This window comes from Phascolarctos cinereus, unplaced genomic scaffold (genome assembly GCF_003287225.1).
Source record: "Phascolarctos cinereus isolate Bilbo 61053 unplaced genomic scaffold, phaCin_HiC Scaffold_5;HRSCAF=322, whole genome shotgun sequence".
NCBI lineage: Eukaryota > Metazoa > Chordata > Mammalia > Diprotodontia > Phascolarctidae > Phascolarctos > Phascolarctos cinereus.
This window is the reverse complement of record NW_027555958.1, coordinates 476,715,842-476,741,010: the sequence shown is the minus strand read 5'-3', so window position 1 is coordinate 476,741,010 and position 25,169 is coordinate 476,715,842. Positions and strand designations below refer to the sequence as shown.

Genomic DNA, 25,169 nt, shown 5'->3' with positions numbered 1-25,169 from the left:
CAGAGGGAGTTGGGGGCTTTTGTCTTTGTTGTCCCATGCCTGGCAGAGTACTTGGAACATGGCGGCTGACATTTCTCCTGTGCTTTAGCTTTCCAAAGTGCGCACAGCCCACGATCCCTGATTCTGAGAAGGCTAAGCTGTTGGATTGCTTGAGCTCGGGAGGTCTGAGCTGCAGGGCTAAAGCCAGCTGGGTGTCCACAAGACATTTGGCCCCAGTATGGCAGGCTCTTAGGAGTGAGGGGGCCACCGGGCTGCCTAAGGAGAAGTAAACTGGCCCAGGTGGGAGACAATTGGGTCAGAGGTCCTGAGCTCAGCAGCAGCTGGGTTGGGCCTGAGAGTGGTCACTGCTCTTTCAAACTGGGCAAGACTGGGAGAGCCAGTCTCAAAAAATTAAATTAAGAACAAAAGTTCCAAAGTGCTTTACAAATGTTATGTCACTTAAGACTCAAAACATTCCTATGAGGTAGGTGCTAGAGTCATTATTACCCCTCCCATTTTAGAGATGGGGACACTAAAGCCCAGAGACATCCAATGACTTGCCCAAAGCCACACAGGCAGGATTCAAATCCAGGTCTTCCTGACTCCTTGCCCTGTACTTAACCAGCTGTGCTGCACTGCTCCTTGGGCAGAGATGCCACAAGCACCTTCAATGAGCAGGTTTTATGTCGTTTTAGGCATTAGGTTTAATCAATGAGGCACCTTTGTCGTGATGGTGGTCTAGTTACAACAGTAAGGTCCTGAATTACTTTTCTGTGCAGATATCCCAGTCTCGCGGGGGGAAGAACTCCCTGCTAAGTATCACTGCTCCGGGTTCTTGTGCTAGTTAGAACCTTGTTTGTCCCTGAGCGAGTCACCCATTTGCTTGCCTACCTGGAGTTCTGCTATATTTCTGGAGAAGAGGTAACAAAATAGGCAAGATGAAAGGAATCCTGTCTTGGGATTTGTTACCTTCCAGAAGCTCCATGCAGAAATCTAAGATTCTGTCTGGGTTGAGATTAAAGTTCACCTTGAGGCCGAGAGCACCCAGCTCTTTGACTGACTTCCAAGGTCTTTTCCACCTCTACTCATCATGGCCGATGGAGGTGAAGAGCGAGTGGCCACACCTAGTCAGGTCACATCTTGGGAAGAGCTAGCCATGCACTCTGATGGGAGTGAAGAAAGCGTCCTGCTAACACTGCGTTCTCTTTGTTTTCATAAGTTTGGGGAGGGGAGTCTTAACCATTGAAGGGTTTTAAGTGCACTTTATTATATCCATCTCCCATCTCCCAACATACTTCATTTTCTTTTTCTCCCTGGACTTTTGAGTCAAAATGTAGGAAGCAACCCTTGAATGCCACCGTTGTCCGGCCGGGCTGCAGTGCAGTCGCATTTGTCCTTCCCCTTCCTCTGACATTAGAACGTTCTGTACAAGTGCTCTCGGGCGCCAGAATCAGAAGTAGCCTGCATGCTGCTCTGGTTGGAGGATGTATCGCATGGGACAGCGTCTGGTGGAGTTCTCAGGTGTGCCTTGGAGCTCTGCTGCCTCCCTGCCATCTTTTAACTTGGCTGCCTTGCTTTAACACTTCCAGAGCTGCAGCTGGCGGTGTTCTAGTTCGCAGTGCAGAAAACTATTATGCTTGTGTGATTTGGGGTGGAGCAAACACTTTTTTGTTCAATTTTATTTCACCTAATGATTAATTTGCAGACCAGTTTCTGATTTCTCTTGGTGGGAGGGATTTTTCCTCCCTGCTGTTTCCCTACACTGACCAAATCACAAATTCAGGGAAAAACACAAATAACGTCTTGGAGAAAATCGTTCCTTGGATTTTATGTTTGTTGTGGCTTTGGTCAATTACAGCAATAATGCTTCCTTACCTGAATCTGGATTTCCTTTGACAAGTTTACAAGTTTTTGTTATGTTCTGAAAACAGAATCAGCCCAATATTAGTAACTTCTCAGAGATTTCCATTCTAAAGTGCAAAATTGTCAAAATAGCTTGTAATAATACTGTTTACAATATAATAATATTATAAGAATTTTCTATAATTTAAAATTAAAAAAATTCAAACTGTGAAGAAAAAAAGACATTTGAAGTCTTGATCCCTAAGGGTCTCAGAGGGCTTTATTTGCCACTGAAGAAGAAGATGATGGACAGTAATCAGAAGATTCAGTGTCCCCTTCGGTGTTGGAAATGCTGGTGCAAACACGGAGGCTACTGCTCACTGTCTCTATTCCTTTTGTTAAAAAGGCTCCTGATTTGTAATTATCCTTTGAAGTTTTTTTACCTTCTCACTCTTTGCAATGGTGATGTGATGATACATCACTTCTTATGTCCCTGGTCCTTTTCTTTCTCAGGTCACATCTGTTTTATTGAATGAGATTCAACTCTCTGCAACACTTTGTCAGGCATTTATTTCAAGATCCTGAAAATTTCTAGCTGAGAAGGGAATCCCTCCTTAGAAAACACATTGTAAGCAAGTGAGGCAGTTTCTTTTGGGGTCCAGACATCACCAGATGGGGATTTTCTTGGTGTGGTCATAGCCATAAACTACGGTGAAATGGCATCTCAGCCCTTCACATTTTGAGCAGTACACATGGGTGGCAATTCCCAACTCACTCCAATCCTACTGCTTCCTTCCTTTTCCTCTTCTACTCTTTCTAAGTGAATACCAGTAGTGGAGGGATGGGACTTAGGTCTGATCTTGGCTTTTTATCTCCCCTTTTGGCTGTCCACTGCTCTTGCCCTTGCCCTTTGCCAACACAAAAGACTTGAAAATTCTCATTTGGTTAGCTGGGTTTCTCTCTACTCAAAAGCTCTTAGTTCAGTTTGTCTTGTGTCTAAATCCATAGCTGATGCTATGAGTACTTACACTTTCCTGCCTCACGTCTGAACTTTTCAAATACCTGCCTTGTGCTGTTTACATGGTTCTATGAGTAATGGCTGACTGTGGCTTGGTATAGTGTTGAGAAAAAAAAAAGAAATGTAGAAATGAAAAGACTGAATTTAGTTTCTGCTCCATTCTAAATGAAGGGTCATGTTAGGGGAAGGAACAAAATAGAAACCACATGAATACATATAGAAGGTCTACAGAGATGTTTGAGAGATACAACATAGTCACAGCAAGAAGAAAATGAGTCACATCTCAGAGGCAATAGTGAAAGAATACAATTTTTGCTGATTTTTTAAAAATACCATTTGATTAGTGATCAAATGACTTTCTAGTCATTTGAAATTGAGGGGGCTAAAAAAAGGAAAAATTTATAGTCTAGTGAGACCTGGTTTTATGATCTAATTATTTTTTTCCTCTAGTAACAATAAACATTGGTAAAAGAATAGAAATTTCTTTTTGTAGGCTGGGGTGCAGTGGCCCCAGACCTGGGATGGCATTGCTTGGAAGAACCTCTTTTTAAGGAATTCCTTCCAATGCAAATGAGCATCTCCTCTCAGTTTAGAGTTTGAGCGTTGCCTGGGGCACTAAGAGATTAAGTGATTTACCCGGGGTCACACAGTCAGCATGTTTCAGAAACAGGTCTTGAACCCAGGTCTTCCCAACTCTAAGTCATATTCTGTCTATGCACTAGGCCACACTGCCTAAGAATTTATATTAGAAAAAAAAATTTATATATATATATACTCAAATGATTTGCAATTTTGTCATTTATGCAAAGGACAAAAACCCTCTGTCACTTGATAGGTAGATTTTAGGACTCACTGTGGCTAAAAGATTCGCCTCTTGGTGGCCAAAGTGGTGATAAAGTCTCTTCCCATTCTGTCTGCTGGTATCTAAATAAGAGACAGGCAAGGGCACCTCTTGGTCCATCCTGGAATCTCCTCCGCCTAGAACCCTCCATAGATGACATGCTTGTGGTCATTAACAAACATGGTAGACCTTTGAGCATCCTTAGTCTCAAGGGCTGGGGGAAAGATTAAAGCAAAAGAAAGACACAGACAAGTACTCTAGCTACTATAAATAGCACCTTCTAGTTATGAAATGACATTGTAAAAATGTGAAGATTCCAAGCAGAATTGAATCATAATATTTTATGGTAGCCATTAATTTGGCCATCTCTTTCCTTCTCCAGGCTGTGACCAGTAATATTTCATATTTGCGAATTTTATGTGCCATTTATATTAAGAAGTTTCCCATGCCTCACAATCCACTGCAAGATCTTTGCAACAGCATTATTCCTATTCAGAAAAACCTCTAGCTCATTCTTTTAAAAAATATCATTTTACAGATGTTTTTGTTTTAATATCAAAGTAAGGTAGAGTAGCTAGGTGGTGCAGTGGATAAAGTACTGGACTTTGAGTCAGGAAGACCTGAGGCACTGGCTAGCTGTGTGACCCTGGGCTAGTCACTTAAATATCACCTGCCTCAGTTTCCTCATCTGTGAAATAGGTATAATAAGAACACACATGACATAGGATTGTTGGGAAGATCAAATGAGATTATGAATATAAGGTGCTTTAGATGTTTCAAGCGCTATACGAATATTAGCTCTGCCCCCTCCCCCCAACTCTGCACTTAACCTTCCCTTGTAACAAAGACACCAACAAACCCAGTGACCTTGTCCAGAAAGGGCATGCCATCCTCCTTGACTTCTGACCCCTCTTTCTCCCTCTCTTCGCGTCCTTTGTACTTTTGTTGTAACCATCGTGCATGTTGCTTCTCTCCCAGCCCTACTCTGATGCCTCCTGGCATGGAGTGGTGGTGACCCAGCGTTCTCAAGGGCTTCCTGACAGAGTGCAAGCGCTATCAGGCTTTGTTGAAAGATTTCTAGTGTCGTCCCGGAAACAAACTCCATGTCCGCGTTTGGAAGACTAGTCTAGCTATGTCTGAACCTCAGAGGCTCATCACCAAGGCTTTGGGACTAATCAGGAGGCCGTGGCAATCTGTGGAACAAAAATACAATGTGGTCCTCAGTCCCACGTCTCTTCTGCTTTTCCTGTGGTGGTGACATGGTGATGGGAAGTGGGGCGAAGAATCACATGATTGTTAGAGCGCTGTTGCAGCTCCAAAGATGAGATCCTCGTCCAATGGTCCATGAAGGGACGTGCTCCTGGAGGACTACGTTGTATCACCCTTGATGTTCTTGACTTAAGCAAAATCAATCAAGCAATTGACAAGCATTTGTCAAATGCTTTCTATGTGCTAACACTGAGCTAGGTTCTGGGGATACAGGTACAAAGAATGAAACAATCATTACTCCCAATTAGTTTATATTCTGATGGGGGAGACACGTGCATGTAGACTAAATAGCATGAATGTCAATTTAGTAAGTGCGCAAACATGTACCCAAGGTAGTGAGCTAAGAGGCAGTGTGGGAGGGAGGATCTAGCAGCTGTGGCGAAAAGAGAAAAAGATGAACAAATTACAGAAGTGGCAGCAAAAGGTAATGCTGGCTCGCAGGTTTCCCTTTGAGAAGCCGGTAAAGGAACTGACAGAGCCGGCTTTATCACGTTTCCAAAAGCAAAAAGAAATGGCGTGTAGGGGAATATTTGATCCTATATTGTAGCTAGCATTCATGTTCACAAAAACAACAGTTGCCTGTGTCAACATCTGGTACAAAGAATGAATGTACGAATCTAAGAAGAACTTGCTAAGATATTAGGTGAGGGCGGCAAAAACAAAATTAGAAAATCAGGTTCAAAGGTAAGGATGAGAAGATGAAAATGTGTAGAGTGCACTGATGCTTCATGCCAATATATCATAAATGCTTTCTTTAGAAAAAAAGGTGCTAGACATGACAATCACCGAGTAATATCTTTGAAAATGAAATTGATTTTATTTGAACAGATGGGAAACAAATCATTAATGGGATAGGGGTCATTCCTAAGTTGTCTACCTATAGTCAGGCCACTGCCTTGTTAACAGAAAAATAAAGATTAATATTAGGTTAGAAGAAAGAATAGAAATGGGGACAAGAGATATATTGCACAATGAAAACAAATCCAATTTAATTTATTTAAATAAATTATTGGTGCCAAATTTGGGGAGTAAATGGGGCAAAGGACAGCAACATTAATGGTAACAATTTAATAAGGAAGTTTGATTTATATAATTTGATTGCCGTAAGAGGAGGTTAAAAGTCACTAAAAGCCACCGTAGTCAGAAACTGCTTGACTCTTTTGTGAAGTGAAGAGATGTGGTAAGCCAGAACAATGCCAGTTTACAACATAAACATTTGTAAAACTTATAGAGAAGTACATTGCAAGATTATGCACAGTGTTACCTCATAAAACATTGAATAGCAGTAGAGGGATGAAACAGTTTAAAGAAAGCTTGGTGAGAGACAGGGCTAAAGTGATATTGAAGGCATTTAGGGACATGCCTAAAGAGGGACTGTTAAGGACAATCAGCCACCACATTTGGACAGTGACATTAGAATCTCAAAGGTGCTTATAGGGGAGAGGGCATAGACAAGAATTAAGATGGGCAAAGCCCCCAGACTCGGCCAAAGATACCCAGCAAGGAACGTGCTGGAAAGGACAACTTTTTGAGGGTGCTGAGAAATAAATTTTCAGGACATCTGAAGGAGAATTTATCAAAAGTGTGGGAAAATATTGGCTTTTGTTATTACCAAAAGAATGTCAGTAACTCTGACTGCTTTTCTCCTCTTTGAGGATTTTCATGAGAATGATCCATCCATCCGTGCCTAAAGGACAGGCTTGATTAAGGTCTTGGAAGGGAGAAGCAGGCTTGCAGAAATGAAGACATTTTTGCTAGCATGTTACTGAATGAAAATTTTAGAGAATACAAAACTCATGCTTATTGTTTGTTGATTATAACAAAAACATTCAGTTTAGTAGAGCAAAGGCTACCATTTGAAAGGTTCTTTTCCCACCAAACATCTCCTGTACAGATTTCAAAATTATATACGATTCCTTGGAGAGTATAACAACAGAGATGAACTTAGGCAATGGTCCATTCAACTGCTGACGTGATCTTCCTAAAATGCAAGTCTGACCATGTTACCCCCATTCTCAATAAATCCCAGTGGCTCCCTATTACCTCCAGGATCAGATATCAAATTCTCTGTTTGGTATTTAAAGTCCTTTGTTAACTGGTCCCTTCCTACCTTCCCGGTCTTCTTACACCTGACTCTCCACCATTTAGTTACTTTTCTTGCGTAATTCCAAATTGTTTTCCAGAATGGTCAGGAAAAATTGCATGGCTCCACCCATTTCATCCTGTTCCTGTATTCCTCTAGCCTCATCCACTCTATTTTTGTTTTTTCATCTTTGCCAATTACATAGATGTGGGTTGGGTATTCACAGTTGTTTCCATTTGAATTTGACGTAGTATTAGTGATTGGGATCATTTTTATGTGGTTGTTGTTCATTTATTATTCATGTTGAGCACTCCTTCTGGGCTCACTCCCCTTGCACTTCTGATTTGCAGTCCTAGAGGGACAATTCTTGCTCTATGGGGCATATCTGAGGGGCCGTATTATCTCTCACGAGCCCCCACTGATGTGATTTCCCGCTAACAATTTTATTTAGTTTTGTTTTATTTAGATTTGTTTAGACAAGGCATTTACTGAGATAGTAGAACAAGTACAGTCAATGGGAAGCACTTCTTTGGGGAGAACTCTCTCAAAAATATCCCCAGCATATATGGGAAGAGTGGGTATATATTTAAAGGATAATGCTAGTAAGGAATGTGTATAGAAAACATGTGTCTGCTGAGTGACAACTTCCACATTGGAAGTCCTTTCCTCCCCTCATGTAGTCCCCCATGATATTCCCCTTAGGTGTGGCTTTCCACTGGGCTCTATAGAAGTACATAGCTCTCTAGTCCACAGCTGTATTTCTCTCTTGTGGGGTGAAAGATCATTCTAAGATTGCATTAGATTTGGGGACAAACATGGTCCCTTCCAAACCAGAGAATTCTGAGCACTTTTTAGAGATTGTACAGGTTTGCTCAGAGTTATGTATTGAACTGGTTAAATCAACTGTAGGCTCCACCCAAATGTTGCTCGTGAAATGGAATGTTTGCAAGTTAGCTTGCCAATAGTCTGCACAGATGGAGATCAGTGTTTTTTTTCTTTTACTAGTTATTTCACCCAGACATATTAAAAATGTAAATAAAATAATATTAAAGTTCTCCACAGGCTATATCATTAGAATTTGCTGAGTGATACTGTAAGTCAATATTCAGCATAATCGCTGCAATCTGGCAGCTCCAACTGCAAATAAAAAAGAAATGAGGAAAGTAATATAAAATAATTTATATAATATCAGTTCAGTCACCTCATGTAAGATGCAGGCCACATAGTCTTATTTCTGGTTTAATTCAGTTGGCAAGGAGGCTCCTTATTCAGGGTTGGAAAATAAATGACCTCTATGTCCATTGCCTCTCTTCAGCTTTCTTCAGCCTTCCTTGGAAGGACAAGCTGGGGATTTGTGTTTTTCTTTTTGACTCCCCCAGAGCTTTAAATCCAAAGCAATGCTATAGCATATCAGAAATTCACCCAAGTGACAATGATTTGTCAGTAAGGACCCAACTTTGGGTTGTTTTGTAAACTCCTTATGTCTCTATATCTACTTATATGTAGATATGAGAGAGATATGGAAATCCTTTTCTCTCTGTGTAGATAGATAGATAGTTATAGAAAACTAATTCAATGTTGCCTATAAATATCTACCTGTCTAACTCACACAATTGTTATGAGGATCAGATGAGATACTGAGTCCTCTCCTTAGATAACTATATAAGATGCAACATTGATGGATGGTCAAGTGATATCATTACCAAGGGCACACAGCAGGTCAGTAGAAGAGACTTAGTTTTATTTTCCAAGGCCCAGAAAACTACCTATGAATCCATTACAAGACACAAAACATTTTTTAACAGTTTGCTAATTGAGTTTCCTTTTTAAATATAAGATGGCAAATTTAGAGCTGGAAGAGACCACCTTAGAGGTTCTCTGGTTTAACCCCCTTCACTGGTATTTAAGAAAAATTCCCCAAATTAAGCTCCATTTCCTCTTTAATCTACATTTATGGGTTTTAAAATCGTGAGTACAGGAAAGGCTTCACTCTAAGCCCACAAGCATTTATTGAGCACCTACTCTGTACAAAGCTCTGTGGTAGGGACAAAAGGCTCCCTGAGAAGAGAAATGGAGGCCCTGAGATCAGAAAAGTCTCATCCAAAGAGAAACCTGAGTTGATGGCACAACTGAGATTCCAGGGAAGATTCAAAGATTCCTAATCCTGTGTTCTTCTAGGTAAATGTTGGTCTGCCCCGTTTCTCCTCTTAGTCTGTTGACCCCCATTGGAGTTGGCATCTGGCCAGGCTGGGGGTCTTTGGGCTTGGGCTCTATCTTACACTGCTACATTGAGGATTTTCTCCTACAGGGGAAAAATGGGCCTTCAGTTAAATAGAGGACTTCCAAGCATCCCTGAAAAACAGCAACAAAACAGTTGAGTAAAACTTAAAAATACAAAAACAGAAGAAGTATGTATAACCATTTGGAAGGGATTGTACAAGGATAAGTGTTTGCTTTCTAATGGGGGGGATATGGTACAAATATTCTCTCAAAACTTAATTAGTCGTCAGGCCTCCCAGAGGTTGTTAAAGAAAACAGAGCATATGAAAGAAGGTTCATCGTATTTTGATTTGGTGATCTTGTCTTTTCAGTTGTCTGGATAGCATCTCCAACTTCACATATCCCAAACTGAATTTTCTCTTTCCCCAAAACTGTTCCCCCTCCTGAGTGCCCTTTGGTTGTTGATAATATCACCATTTGAACACTCAGCTAAACACCTTAGTCATATCTGATGAAATCATCCAAACTTAACAAATATTATGTACCCTCTCTATGACAAAAATACTGTGCTGTGATGCTGAAGAAGAAAGGACAGAGTTATTACCATCAAGGAGCTTGCCATCTTGGAAGGGCAAAGTGATTGTAAGCAGAATCAAGAGCCAATCAGTCAAAAACATTTATCCAGCAATTTTATTATGTGCCAGGTGCTGGAGATACAAAGACAAAAAATGAAATCCTCCATGCCCTGAAGACCCTTACATTCTATGAACATGGAAGGTTCATGAGAGAGGTATGCAGAAGTACCATGGAGTTCTGAATAATGAGAAGCCATTTCATATCAGGGAAGACTTCATGGAAGAAATGGCCTTTGACTTGGGTACCTTAAAATATAGAGCCTTATAGATTTTTGTACCTGTCTTCATTGTAAGACTGGCCTGGGGCTTTGCACATAGTAGGTGTGTTGGATGCTGAATTTGACTCAGAAAGTGTTGGAGTGAATCAACAGAGCTTTGAAAAGTTCTCAAGATAAGGTAGAAAGTCTGTGGATTTCCACTGAAAATGTGCAGATTTAAATATTTGCCTTAACTTCACTTTTGTTTTCATACCTCCATTTCTTAGCACAGTGGCTGGTATACATACAGTACATCTGCACACACATATACATGTATGCATATATACACATATGTGCATATAAACCCTACATAAATAAATATACATATCATATATAGATACACATATACTCCATATATACATACACTCTAAATCTATGTCTATATATCTATTATCAGTGTCTGGTATAAGATAGTCACTTTAAGAATTCCTTTCTTCCTCCATCTTCCTTCCTCCCATTATTTCTGGTATAGAAACAGAATTATCTAAGCTACATATGAAGGCTTTATAGGGAGGGCAAGAAGAGATAAATTACAAAATGTATGTGTGCATGTATATATATATGTATATGCATATATATATATATATATCTATCTGTATGTATGTCTATCATTTATCTATCTGTCTCTTTTTATCTATTCATCCATCTTGTCTGTCTATTCATCTATCTATCCTGTCTCTCCATCTCTTTATCCTGTCTGTCCATCCATCCATCCATCCATCCCTCCCTCCCTCCATCCCTCCATCTCTTTATCTCACAAAGCAGGCAACTCCAAAGGTGAACAGCTGTAGGTCTCATCTAGAACCATCTGTTTGAATAGAGTGTACAAATCCCAAACCCATCCATGGAAATCTGCCTTTTAGTTCTAGGCCTGTGCATGCTGTAAGTACAGTCTTTTTCTTTCACTTGATAGATAAAATTGGGTATTGTCTCATGTATATAACAATGTTTTATATTCTGAAACATTAAAGAAAATTTCTCTTTGTCTGGGCCCTCTTGTCAGTCAGTCAGTTGAGCGGTCATAACCCACAAGCATTTATTTGTTAATGCCCGTGTCTCAGACACTATGCTAAGTGCTTGGGGTATATAAAGACAGAACCCTCTCTAACACCGCCTTCTCCCAAAGAGATTCCATGTTGTTGGATGCAGAATCACAATGAGTACCCCTCCCAAGCCATGACAAAACTGGAAATCCCACCACTAGAGAAAAGTGAGTTTATCATTGTCTCTTCCTCCCACGGAATATCGCCAACAGCTTTATTTAGCCATTTGTATGCTATGTGAATAAAATGGTCAAACTGATTCCCGTCGGAAGAGCTTGACCAGCCTGAGTGAAGCTGTTCAGAATTCCATCACTCTCCCTCCCCCAAAAATGGGGTACCAAAAGGTGAGGAAAGAAGCCTGAAAGGGTTACCATTAAACCTGGACAACAACATTCTTCCCAGCAGGGCTGACCCACTTTCAGGACAGTAGCATTATTTTGGCCTGTTGCCAGCTTCTTAATAAACTAGGAAAAAGACAGGCACTTAAAACACTCACCAAGCACCTGGCTGTGGCACAGTTAAATATTTATGGTTCATGACCCAGCTCCTGTCCTTGAAGGGTGACTCTTTTCTTGGGGCTTGGTGGAGTGCTGGAGACGATGTGTACTGAAATCAAATTTAAAGCAGTTTTGAGCCATAGGGATGGATCTGAGTGGCCACCTTTCCCACCCCACCTCCTTTTATAAATGAAGAAACCAAAACCTGGAGAAGTCAAATACTTGTCCAGTTTCATACAGCTTGGTGGAACTGAGAAAAGCCAAGTGTTTTGACTCTTAATTAAAAAGAGAATGAAATAGATATTAAAAGAAAGTGTAATGACTTCCATTCCTCAGATCTGAAAAAAAATCTGTTAATAATAATTCTTATCTAAAAGAAACCAGGTCATTGGATCTAATGACCATTCAGTTGGCTAAGATGACCATATTTTTATGTATTCTAGTCGTCTCATGAAATAAATGGGCTTAGGTCCTTTGAAAGCAGAAACTCCCTGTTTCATGCTTCTTTCTGTATGCTCAGTCCCTAGCATAATGCCATGGACACAGTATGTGCTCAATAAATGTCTATTGATGATGGTGGTGATGATGAGGCCTTTCCTTTTAGTTGGGTTTCCATGGGAATCTATCTTTGAGGGCAGATCAAAGCATGGGCAGATTGGGGGGGAAGGGGTAGCCTTGGGGAAGACATCTCTTGACTTATTGCTGTAGATTTTTAACCATTATGGTCCCTTAGCCCATTGTTAAGAGGAGTAGAGAAAAGAACTAAGGTGCAGGGGGGTGGATCTGAGAGGGAAAGGTGCTAGGCAAGCAGATTTTGGGGAACTGTTTTGTGAAAGCTACTTTCCAGACCATATTAAAGGAAGAAATATTGTCTAAGCATAAGGTCATTGGACAAGACCTGTCCTGAATTCAGGGAATGCCTTAACTTCTTGCTCCCAGTTTCTTTAATCAACATTTGAGCATTCCTGTTTACGTGACTTTGCAAAGAGATTGATTTAAAGACAGTTGAGTCAGAGATAGTAAGTCTATCATATCACAATACACTGATGATTTCTCTTACGAGCTTGTGAACTGTGGGATCAGGACTATTAGGAGTGAAGGACACCTTCTCACCTTTCTACAGATGAGCACCTGAAAAAATGTTCTAAGAGATAGAAAAGGGTAAGCATCGGAAAGGGGACCTCTTTCAGCAGCAGGAACCCTCTGGTCATGCGCCTAGGTCAGCAGGGCAGCTCGAAGAGCGTCTCACTGTTGTTTGCTGCTGGTTTTAGGGGTGCCTACGTCTCCAAGAGCCTCCAGCCTCAGATTGTCTGCTGATGTAAGCTCACAGCAGCATTCATTCCTGCTGCTTGGGCATCCTCAGCCCTGAAGGTGACGTCTTAGCTTCTGGGCTTTGAGGCAAGTGTTTTGTCCCTAGAGGACAAAACAAAACTGTTACATGTGAGAGAATAAGATTCCTTTGTGAGCCCCTGTACTGGCTGGATGTCATTGACCTCTCGGAGCACGTCTCCCCGTCTGTCAAATAAGCATGAGATGCACCTGAAGTCTTTTCTTCATGGGCTCCTTGAGAGGCTTCAAATACTGTGTGTAAAAGCTCTTTGCAAACTTTGATGTGAACGTGAGCCATTGTGATAGAGATGATGACGATGGTGATGATCACAATACCCCCCGGTGGTGATGGTGACAATGACCACACAGGTTGCTGCTTCAATTGGCCTGATCAGGGATTTATTCCTGTTCCCCCTAAAGTCACACCCTCAGAACCATTTCTGTCTCTGCACAGGATGAGCGTGTTAGTGTCAGTCTTCCTTGAAATGGGGCTCTTGGGCGTTTTGGGAAAAATACTGAGACGGCTCTCCTCCCCCAAGCTCCACTAACCATGGGCATCTTCTCTATAAAAGCAGATTTGGAAGGAGGTCAACCCTCTTGGAAGGAGAGTAGGAGAAAGTGAAGCCAGAAAGAGCAGAGTGCATTGCACTAGATCAGAAAAAAAAGAGAGACCTGAGTTCAAGTCCTGACCCTTCTTTTCTCTGGCTCTGTGACTTTAGGCAAGTCTCAGCTTCAGCTTTCCCACCTGTAAAACGGGAATGCTAGTACTACTTGCTTCACGTGTACCTCCTCGGCTTCTTAATGTGGCTCACTGGAGATGTCTTTGAAAAAAGAGCTGGTCATGGTAAAACACTATGTCAGTTATTATTACCAGGAGTCTAGACCGAAACCAGAATATTGGAAAGTCTGAGCTTGGAGTAGGAGCTTTGCACTGTCCTGAGGCATCGCGCTGAGGCAGATTCTGTCCTGGCTTCTTCAGTCACACCTGTAGAAGATCCCAGGGCTTCCAGATCCAAGGTAATCCGCCATTGCATGGAGAGAGGGTGGTGCTGAACAGAACAGCACTTCTTGTTGTAGACTTGGCCCGTTATAGATTTGAGGGGGACCTGTCTCGTTAGGGCAGCCAGTGCAAAACTTCTCTCTGGTGGACACCCGGCCACCATGTGCTGTGTCTCGTCTTCCCCTGTTAGAATGTAAGCTCTGTGAGGGCAAGGACTTCTTCATTTATCTTTTAAAATTTGTATCCTTAGTCCTTGGCACATGCTAAGCACTTAGAAATAGGGAGGACTGGACTTCTGATTTGATTAGGCTGGGAAACTCCCAGGTGAAGAAACCCTGCCAACACAAGATAGCACCTTCTCTGTGACTTGCCATCTTAGAGACTTGCCTAGAGCAAGTGGTAAAATCACTGGTCCAGGAACCCACGACCAGGATGTGTCAGAGCTGGACTCAAATCCAGACCTCCCTGACAAATTGCCATTCATAGTCAATGTCTGATAAATTCTTTGGCAGCTAGGAGGTGCAGTGGATAAATTGATGGGCCTGAAATAAGAATGACCTGAGTTCAAATCCAGCTTTGGACTTGTCACTTAACCTTAGCCTGCTTCAGTTTTCTCATCCGTAAAATGGAGATAAAAATAGCATCAACTTCCCAGGGTTGTTGTGAGGAACATATGACATATTATTTATAATGCTTTGCCAACCTCAAAGCACAATCTAAGAACAAGCAATTCATTCATTCATTCATCCACTCATTCATTCACCTCAGCAAGGTCTTTCCTAAGCACGAAGCTTGCACATTTGGGCACCTTGTCCCTTTTTAGTGTTTCTGTCCTCTTCCCACAAGGACTGAAGTTTGCCAGTTCCATGTGCTAAAGGGTTAGTAGAATAAACAGTCCCTTCAGGTTTGAGAGAACAGGAAACCCTTAAGCTGGGCCTTGGGAAGATAGGTGAGAACTTAGCAAATGGAGACTGGGGCTAGGAAGATCAGGATCACAGATGAAGAGCTGGAGAGGGACCAGAGAGATCCTCTCATGCAGCCCCTTCGTTTTCTAGATGAAGAACTGAGACTTGAGGAGATTATGAATTGTCCAAGGTTGTACAAGTCATGGGTAGAACAACCCTCATTTCTACCCAAGACTCAGACACCAAAAGGGGTACTCTTTGCACAATCTGTGAAAGAAGGTGTTTTCCGTGTAGACAACAGCCAGGGGTATTGTTCACAGCACACGAGTGGGAAAGTCTGGGACGTGTGGAGCAGATTGCAAGTTAGTCCAGTTCTCCAGGAAACCGGGTTCCATGAAGGGGAGGAATGAAAGATCAGACTGAAAGGGAGATTGGGTCTAATTTATAATGATGTTCATTAGGCAGGTGAATGCTCTTTCTTAGGCTTTATTCAGCAACTGCAGGGAGATGACTGAATGGGAGTTGAGAGCGAGGGAGATTATTACCCTGGTAGCTGCGTAGGGGACAGTTTGAACTCAGAAGAGACTAGATATGGGGTTACTGATGGGGCCGCTGCAGTCATCCAAGCCAAGTTAATGAGAGCTTTAACTCCATTTCAGCTCATTCAATAACTAGCGTGATGGCAGTGTGGTTGGAAAGGGGAGATTGATGAGTCATTACAGAGGCAGAAATGATGGGACTTGGCAACTCGTAAGATATTGGGTTGGAGTGTCAGGGTTGACTCTGAGATTTAGAGCCTGTTTAGTGCCAATAACAAATGTCTATGGAAGCGGGGACCAAGAGGTGTGCAGTTTAAGTTGCTCGGTGGGAATCTCTGCTAAGTAGCTTGAAAATTCTGGTCTGGAGACAGGTGCAGATCTGGGAGTCATCCATATGGAGGTGATAATTGAAGCCATGGGAGTGGATGAGGCTGTAGAGGGAGACAAGAGGGAGAGAGTTGCAGAAGAATGCTGAAAGTCAGGGTAGGGGTTGAAGTTGAGCCAGCATAGGAGGCAGAGTGGAGGGTCGTTGGAGGCAGAGGGGGCATGAAGAATGAGGAGCTGACTGTAGGGTCATCGCTTCCATCCTGGAAAGGCCCTTGGAGGCCGTCTCATTTTGCAGGTGAGACATAGGAAGGTTAAGTGGTTTGCCTAGGGCCACATGCTAGTGAGTGTCTCAGGTGGGACGTGGACTTAGGGCTTCCTCATGCTGAGACGGACAGCCTGTCTACTGTACGATACTCAGTAGAATCAAATGCAGTGGAGACTTCAGTTAAGGTGTTGATAGACAATAGGTCATTGGATTTAGTTTTGGGGCAATCAGTGATGGCCTTTGAAGGAACAGATTCATCATAGCAGGAGAGTGGAGATCAGATTTCAAGGAACTGGGCTTTATGTTAAACAGGTAAGAAAGTGCTGGTGCTGCATTCATCACCCAAGGAGCTGGGTTCAAATCTCACCTCTGCTACTTTCTAGCTGTGTGACCTTGGGTAAATCACTGAACTTCTCTGGACCTCAGTTGGCTCATCTGTAAAATGAGAGGGAGTTAGTTGGCCTCCAGTGTTCTGTACAGCTCTCAATTTAATGGGTTGGATGATATGGATAAGTAACCCTGAGTAAGCAGCATAAGCCACAATGTCTCCACTTCAAACAGTGGAAAAGAAGCTTGTGCTTTGACCTTTAGGAGCAGGGCCCTTTGAGAGAAATCAGAATTGTTGATTCCTTCCAGTGAGTTTGGAGGAGAGGGGACCGATGGGTCCCAGGGACTCCTAGGAGCAGGCCCTGTCAGGCTGGAACAACGATCTCGTTCTAATCTCTTTCCTTGCAAGCAGCCTCTTGAAGCCCGAGCTCAGGGGCTCCATTTGGGGATTTAAAAATACTGTCTTTTATCCACCAAAATCTCATGATACTGACCTCGTTTTTGTTTTAAACCCTTACAGGCCACTTGCCACCTATAACAGTCTGACAGACAAACACCTGGTTGGCTACTTCAGCAACGTAAGAAGAAGGAGACATCTGCAGAGATCAGGGCTGGTAAGCCTTCATTCCCTTCCCTTCTCACCTTCTTCCTGGGAGGTTGTTTCCTTAAGTGGTTTTCACCTTTCGTGTTGAAATGGTGCACATTTTATCAGCTCCTCTTCAGCCTTACGGGGGTGTTTGAGGTGAGGTCTAGTTAAAAGAGAGGAGATAGCAGAGGGATGGCAAAGGGGAGGACAGACCAAGGATGCCTTGTTTCCTAGTGCAAAGGGCAAGCTTTCACGGTGGAAAATATGGGCAAGGCTGGTGGAGGAGATATGTGGGGAGGAAGCAAGATGAGCCTGGATTGTTCCCACCAAAGAACGTTGTTCTTTGCCTGGCAGATTGCCTGTGCGTATTCTGGCTGCTTCTGGTCATCTTCCACATAATGTTAAGAAGGTCTATGCATTCAGACTGAATCTTCTCTGCCCTAGGTGACAAATCGTGTAAAGAGGCTCACCCCAGACTCTGTAAATGAGCAAAGAAAATCCACTTGATTCCGAGGAAGATTTTTTCAGGACATTACAGGACATAGGGATGACTGAGCTCAGTCACTGAAACAACCATTGTCCAAAGCCATTGGCTGCCAAGGGTCTGTTTTCTAGAATCGACTAACTAGGGTTAGGCCGTGGGGTACTGAAGTTTAGAAGGCACTCTTAGAAGGGCATTGGTGCTGTAGTAAGAGGGCTGGGGCTCACACCCCACTTCTCTCACCATCTGAGTGACCTTGGGCAACCTTGAGCCTTGGCTTCCTCATCAGTAAAATAAGGAGATAGAAATATGGGATCTCTAATGTTCCTTCCAACTCTTGGGATATGATCCCGTGATAACAGTCCTTCAACAATTTAGAAACAACTGAACTTAGCTTCTATTTAGCAGGGATAATTAGTTTAAATAGGGAGCTATCAGATGGCTATTTGCTTTTCCTTCTGGAACCCATATCCCAGGTGAGTTCCTCCCTCACACAGTCTTACAATGGTCTCCATTCTTCCCCAGCAAAATGGTGTCCCAGGGTCTCTTCTCCCATGGTTCTTCATGTCCCAGGTTATCCCTGCCCCATTTCAAACTTAACTGAATTTGTCTTGAAAAATTGATTTGAGGGGACTTTTCATGCCACTTTCCTTAAGTGTAAAAATCCATGTGACAGAATACTGAAATGGATCTAGAAGACTGTCCCCTCCAGTGGGAGGATGGCAGCCCAGCTTGTGTGAGTCTCGTCTGTGTCCTCCCAAAAGCCTTCCTTGTTTGCTCTTGGCATCCTGGGGGCACCAGCAGAGCGCCCTTCCGGTCTCCTGGTCATCCCTAATCCTTGATGTCCTTCATTTGTGTCCCTAGAAGCTCTTCATTGATTACCTAAGATTATGTAAAGTTGTTGCTTCTTTTGAAGCCTTCTGGGTTCTGTTGGGGTGCCCTGAGGTTGTGCCCTATTCATTCTTTCTTAGTTATTTCCTTTTATCACACTGTTTTGTTTTTTTTTTTCATTTCCTCCTCAGGTTAGATTATGTGACACCATCTCCATCTGTTCCTTCTAGGAGACGGCTTTGCTCCAGACGTTTCCTATATCTACAAATGTGATGGATTCCTTCATTCTGTTACCCTAGGGTCCCCGTAGGCATGCGTGTATTTGTAGTGTTCATAGATCATGGGGCACATACTTGGCAGCCCTAAATTTTCTAGTCACAAGATCATAACTTTTTAGCTAGAAGGGACCTTCGAGGTCAGCTAGTGCAACCCTTCCATTTTGAGAATGAGAAAGCTGAGGCTCAGAGGGAGAGAGAGAGATAGAAGGGACTTCAGAAGCCATTTTGTCCAGGGAAATGACTTGCCCAAGGTCACCTAGCTAATAAGTGACAGAGCGGGGATTTGAATCTAGGACTGACTCCAGAGCCATTTCTCTTTTTGTTGTACTACACTGCCTCCTTGGAGAGTTCTAGGAGCCTGCATTTCATGTCTTGATAGATATATGAATACAGGATACACATTAAAAGTCTTGGAAAAGTAATCTCATTAATTATTTAATTCTAATTTAATTTGTTAATACTACACTGACATTTACATAATGCTTACATATATTATCGTATTTGAAGTAGTTACCAAAGGTATTATTATCTCCCTTTTGCACATGAGAAAACCAAAGCTCCTAGAGTGTAGGGAGCAGTTAGGTTTCCTCGTGGCTAGAGTGCTAGACCACGAGTCAGGAAAACCTGAGTTCAGATCCTACTCAGACACTCATTGTGTCAGAGGGACTGAAGCCCAGAATGAGCTTAGGCTGTTGAGGACAGTTAAAGACAACAGAAAGAACATTTCTGCCTCTGTTGGGGGAACAAAAGGGAGGCTCCAGGATGGCTTGGGATAGATGGGGTCGACATGCCTGCCCTCCATGCTTCTTTTGCTTCTGTTTTCTCTGCCAGGGAGGAGAACTGGGCTGTAGCAAACAGTATGAAAATGGCTAAGGGGAGGTGGGTCCTGAGCTAAGTAAGGAGTTAGTGAAAAGACCTCCAAGCTGCCTTTGCTGAATCAGATCACATGGCTTAACCAACTAGACCTTTGGAAGTGATATGGGGCAGTTCTTGGTCCTTCCCTAATGATGGCCACCTGATTTGACCTTGGGAAAATAGCAACTGTCACGTGCCTCACTTTCCTCAACTGTGAAATGAGGGGGTTGGATTAGCTGGCTTCTCCACCTCTAGCTCTCTGAGCACATGCGCCCAAGATAGAAAGAACTGGCAAATGGGATTGGTGAGCCACTATCAGTGATATTTGGAAGACTATAAAGAATGGGAAAAGGGAAATGTCTTAATTTTTTGGGAAAAGGAAAGGAAGAGAATAGAATCTGAAAACAATTGTCCAAGGAGATTGACTTCAACTCCTCCCAAAGTTCTAGAACGTATGAGGGATAGGGAAAGCAGCAGCGACCAGCAAGTGCTACCAGGGCTTTCTCAAGAGCAGATCACACCAGACTCATTGAGCTTCCTTCTTTATTCAGGATGACTAGTGTTAGCTCCAGGGAGTGCCATAGAGTTCACCTAGACTTGATGACAGCATCTGCCAAGTCTCTCAAGCCATCCTTGTAGAAAAGAATGAGAGAGAGAGAGAGAGAGAGAGAGAGAGAGAGAGAGAGAGAGAGAGAGAGAGAGAGAGAGAGAGAGAGAGACTCTCAAGTAGTGTGCAACTCCATGGATTTGGGTCTGGTTCAATGACCAGGCTCAGAGTAGTCAGTGTTCATGGCACAGTGTCTCCATGGGAGGAGATCCCCAGTGGAGCACACCAGGATCTGTGTTGGGCCCTGAGCTCTTTAACACTTATCAATGACTAGGACAAAGACATAGAGGGTATGGGGATCAGATCTGAAGGTGACAAAGAGCAGCCTGGATGAGAAAGCCACTATGCAAAGGGACCTTTGCAGGGTCAAAATTTAGCTTAATCTAATAAGGCAAATTTTAATAGAGATAAATGTAAAGTCTTGTGCTTGGATTCAAGAAGTAGACGTCTCCTGATCCAAATAGGCTTGGTCATTGTTAGACAAGAGTTTTCTTTGAAAAAATCTTTTAGTTTTACCATACTGTAACTTGGGTCAGTGCTATGATATGGTGTCTGACATAGCTGATATAAATTTGGACTCCAGGAAGAGGGAGGTGACAGCCCCTGGCCTCTGCCATATGGAGTACTGTGTTCAAATCTGGGCGGCACAGGAAGGATATTGATAAGCTGGAGATCATCCTGAGAAGGCCAGGCAAAATGGTAGAAAGGCCCAAGTCCATGCTATGGGAAAAGTGGTTGAAAGGATCACAGCTGTTTGGGGAGGAGGTGACTCAGGCAGGATGTGAGAGGTGAAATGTAGGTGAGGCTAAGCTCTGGTTCTCCCCTCCTTTTTCCTCACCCAAGATCTGTGGAGGCTTTATTCTGGCTTTGATCCCCACTGTTCTACCTAAAATTAGTCTTCATCCCCCTCAACCTTTCTGCAGCGCCTTACACTGCTGATGACCTCTCCTCCCTTGGCTTTGAAGACCCCATTCTTCTCTCTTGGATCTTTCCCTGTCTGTGTGATTCTTCCTTCTCAGTCTCTTGGGCTGGTTTATTTTATTCTTCCTGATATATGACAATCATTTACCACAACACCTGGCATGTAGTAGATGCTTAATAAATGCTTATTGACTGACTGATGAGTATGAGCACCCCATAACTGGGACTGTCAGACCTATTTTCTTTTCTTCCTCTGCTATTTCTTAGAATTGCCTCCAAAAATAGGACTGTGGATTTAGACTGGAAGGGACATTGGGGTTCATCTAGGTCAACCCTAACCCCTATACTTTAGAAATGGGAAAACCTGGAGAGTTTAAGTGATGTGACTAAAGTCACAGTGGCAATTAATAGCAGAGATAGGATTTAAATCCAGCCCCTGTATTTTCCAATGCACCCTTCCCAATTCTGGGGCTTCCCTCATCACTTGTATGTAGACGAGCCCCAAGTCTATTAACCCACTCCCAATCTTCCCCTGATCTCTCCTGCTTTCTCATTGTCTAATTTACATGTTAAATGCATTGCTTGTTCTGAAAGTTCAACACGGCCCAAACCAGGCTATTATCTCCCCTCAAACACAACCTTCCACAGTTCCTTAACTTTACAGACAGCACCACCATGCTTCCAGTCATTCGGACTCAAAGCTTCTGGCTGTCACTGACTCTTACCTGTTCCATAGAGTCACAAAATCACAGAACTGCAAGACATCTCCATAGCCAAATGCCCCAACCTGAACCTGAGGGAGAATTTAAGCCAACACACTTTGTGGCGGGTGATGGAGGAGCTATGTGGAATCAGACCCATCTCTTGGGTGTGGTCCTTCCACACCTGCGTTGTTAGGCAATCCAAGCAGACTTCAGAACCTAGAATCTTTAGGACCAATATATAGAAAGATGTTCTAACCATTGGAGCTGTCCAAAATGGTGGTCGCCCTCTGGGAGTCTCCATGCATCGTCTGAATGTTGGGGATGTTGGAGTGGAGAGTCCTCTGTAGGCGTGGAGTGGCCTCGGTGGTCACTGAGGAATCTACTAACTCTGCACTCAGTCGAGTTTAGGATTCTGTGAAGATGGACCCTCTTGGCCAGCATTCTGCAGTAGATTTGTGATCTCATCCCCATCACCAGTGTAGCTGGCAAGCTCTCCATGCCCTCTCATGTTATGGGATTCTTGTATTTATTCTTATACAGATTATCTTGGTTATATTATATTTACCAAGGCAGAAAAATAGCAAGTAGGACAATACAGTAATGAAAAGCTATTTCAAAATTAAACAGTCTGCACCAACTCATAATTTAGCTCTTGCCCACCTCTAATGGCAAGTAAGCTTCCTGAGGGCAAGAACTGGTTTCCAGTTTGTCTTGGCATCATCAGCATGCCCCAGAGAGCCTCGGTGCTTCTTTTGATGTTTCCCAGGACCAGCGTTTCCTCAGGGTGGTAGGACACCTCCTCTACCAGTGCTGAGCCCAAGAGCAGAGAATTCAAAGATTGGAAGGAATACCAGCAGCCATCTACTAAGTAGCTGGCAATGTGCATTTATGTAGTGCCTGCTGTGTGCCAGACACTGTGCTAAGTGAGAGCCTTATGATTATTATCTCATTTGATCTTGTCCAGAGAACACATGAAAGGCATCCTCTCTATAACACACCTGACGACTGGTCAGGTGTAAGCAGCCCTGATTCGTAGACGAGTTTTCTTGTACCCAGCCTGAAGTGGTTTCTTTGAGCCTTTCAGCCATTATTTCAGCTTCTCTCCTCTGTGACCAAGTGGATCAAATCTAACCTTTCTTCCCCATGGCACCCTTTGATAGTTTCCCTAACTCTAGAGAGGTGGTGGGTTATGGTAGAGAGCAAGCTGGACTTGGAGGCTACAGGTCCTGGGTTCAAACGCTGCCTCCTACACCAACTAGCTATGTGACCCTTGGAAACTCACTTAACATCTCTGAAATGTGTTTCCTCCTCTGCATAATGGAGACAAGGATACCTGTGGTACTTTCCTCACAGGGACTCTCATAGTCTCCAGTGAAACCACTTACACAAAGTGCTTTGCAAAACTTAATTTTATCCATTTTGAGTCTCATTCCCAGGACTTAGCTTAAGACCTAAGAGTATCTGGTAAATTACACACACACACACGTACATATACACACACATATATGTAGATATGTTATTTGTTTTTGTATGTGCATGTGTACATGTATGTGTGTATATGTGTATGAGTATATATATGTGTACATGTATATATGTGTGTGGTATGACAAAGATATACACATGTATGTGCATGTGCACATACACATTGACACACATACTCATACCCATATCACACATATATAATACACATATACACATATGTATACATATGCATTCACATGGACATATACATGCCCATACACATGTATTTATACAACACATACCTTCTCTGACACTTATATATAGTCTTAGAGAATTGTCTCTGAGGTAAGTGACTTGTCCAGGGTCATGCAGCCAGTATGGGTCAGAGATTGATCTTGAACCTAGAAGTCTTCCTGACTCTCAGTTATGCACTGTGACCTTTTGCTTTGCATACAATACGGTGTTTAATAACTACTCAGTGGAACTTAGAACTTTTGCAAGGCTGTGAACACATTGCATCAATGTTGCTTTCTGGGGCTCAGGCTATCGGACTGCTTTGTTTATTTTCTAATGCACTCATTTAAAAATGTCTTTTCTGAACGGAATGGTCACAGGAAGGCTGGTACAAAGAATACCTGGACCCCATCAAGAGAACACGTTTAAACAAATGGAAGCCCCATGGCAGATTTCAAATATACCGCCTTACCACCCTGAGAATGCTGGGGGAGGGAGGACCTCATCTTTGTTCTGCCATCTTGGGTGATGAAACACTAATTGACAGTGAAAGCTTATCAACCATTGTTGTCTTTCTCTTTCCACTTAGACACCACCCTTCTCCACCGCCATCGCATATAAGTTCTGCGTGTAAGTGTGCGTGCATATGTGTGCTTGTATGTATGCATGCATACACATGTATGTGTTATATGCATTCAGGCACATGTATGTGTGTGTGTGCATGTGTGTGTTGGTGTTTTCCATATGTATATCTTGAGTTTTCATCGCAGATCACTAGAAGTGGAAGAATCCTCTCAGAGAAAGAGTACAGACAGAACACCATGAGGAAGGACCGCCAGAAGTTCACCAGAGAATACTTAGCACATGCCATATTCAAGAAGGTCCTTGAAATGGAGGTAAAAAAGTTTGCATTTCTTTATTCATATTTACTAATTTAACATTTCATTTTTAAAGTTTACAGCCATGAGCAGAAGGACTCCTCTCTGCTTTGAGCCTTCAGTAATAAAGTGACATTTCTCTGTTGCATTGAAAGTTTATGAAGCAGCTACCAACATGATCTTGTCCGAGCTTCATAAAAACCTGCAGGGAAGGAGGTTGTAGGCATCATTATCCTTGTCATACAGAGGAGGAAACTGAGGCACAGAGGCCTTGTGGTTTCTTGCCTGTGGTCTCTCGGGTAGTCAGTGTCTGAGACCTGAAACCAGGTCTTCGACTCCATTTCCATCATTCTCTTGGCCCTGCCATGCAGGATGTTGGCGTGGACACGTCGTCTTCTTTTAGGCCATATTGGTGAACATATACTCCTTCACCACTGAACACTCCATGTGTGTCCTTTATCTGTCATGACATTTTTAGTGGTGTGTCCAACTAATTTGATAAAGTGGTTCAGCCTTGCCCCAAGCAACTTGTAGTTTCAAGCATCGACAACATTTTAATGTCTGTGAAAAAGCATCTCACTTCTTGGCTTGACCGCAGAGCAGTAAATCAGAAAAGCTGGCTCATAAAACTGTTGACCTGGGGAATTCAGTCAACATTTATGAACGACTCTAGAATTGCCTGTAAAAGAATCCTAAATATATTTAACTGCTGGTCTGAGTTATTGTCACGCTGCCGTTGCGTTGAGGAAACCTTAACATTTTGTTCTCTGCCGAGTCTTCTGTTAGTACGTGGAGCCCTGGTTTGTTTTCTGGGTCCTGACTGGGAAGTGTATGTTTCCAGGTACAGAGTTTTTCTGATTTAAAGTGAGGCTTTTGTTTTAATTTGACAGAAGCTGCCACTGATGCTTAGTTATTTGCATGTTAGCTGTTCACAAAAAGGGAAAGCCCCTGACAGAA

General features: G+C 42.8%; 1 protein-coding gene across 2 annotated transcripts in view; it reads left to right on the top strand.

Annotated features, from left to right (window-relative positions):
* The window catches only part of ERICH3 (glutamate rich 3), a 149,873-nt gene that overhangs the window by 7,782 nt on the left and 116,922 nt on the right, over nt 1–25,169 (top strand). For both annotated transcript variants that reach the window (XM_020968543.2, XM_020968547.2), the window contains exons 2-3: nt 16,897–16,990; nt 24,105–24,230. In XM_020968543.2, coding sequence (XP_020824202.1) covers nt 16,897–16,990; nt 24,105–24,230 — 220 coding nt within the window. The remainder of the gene's footprint in view (nt 1–16,896; nt 16,991–24,104; nt 24,231–25,169) is intronic.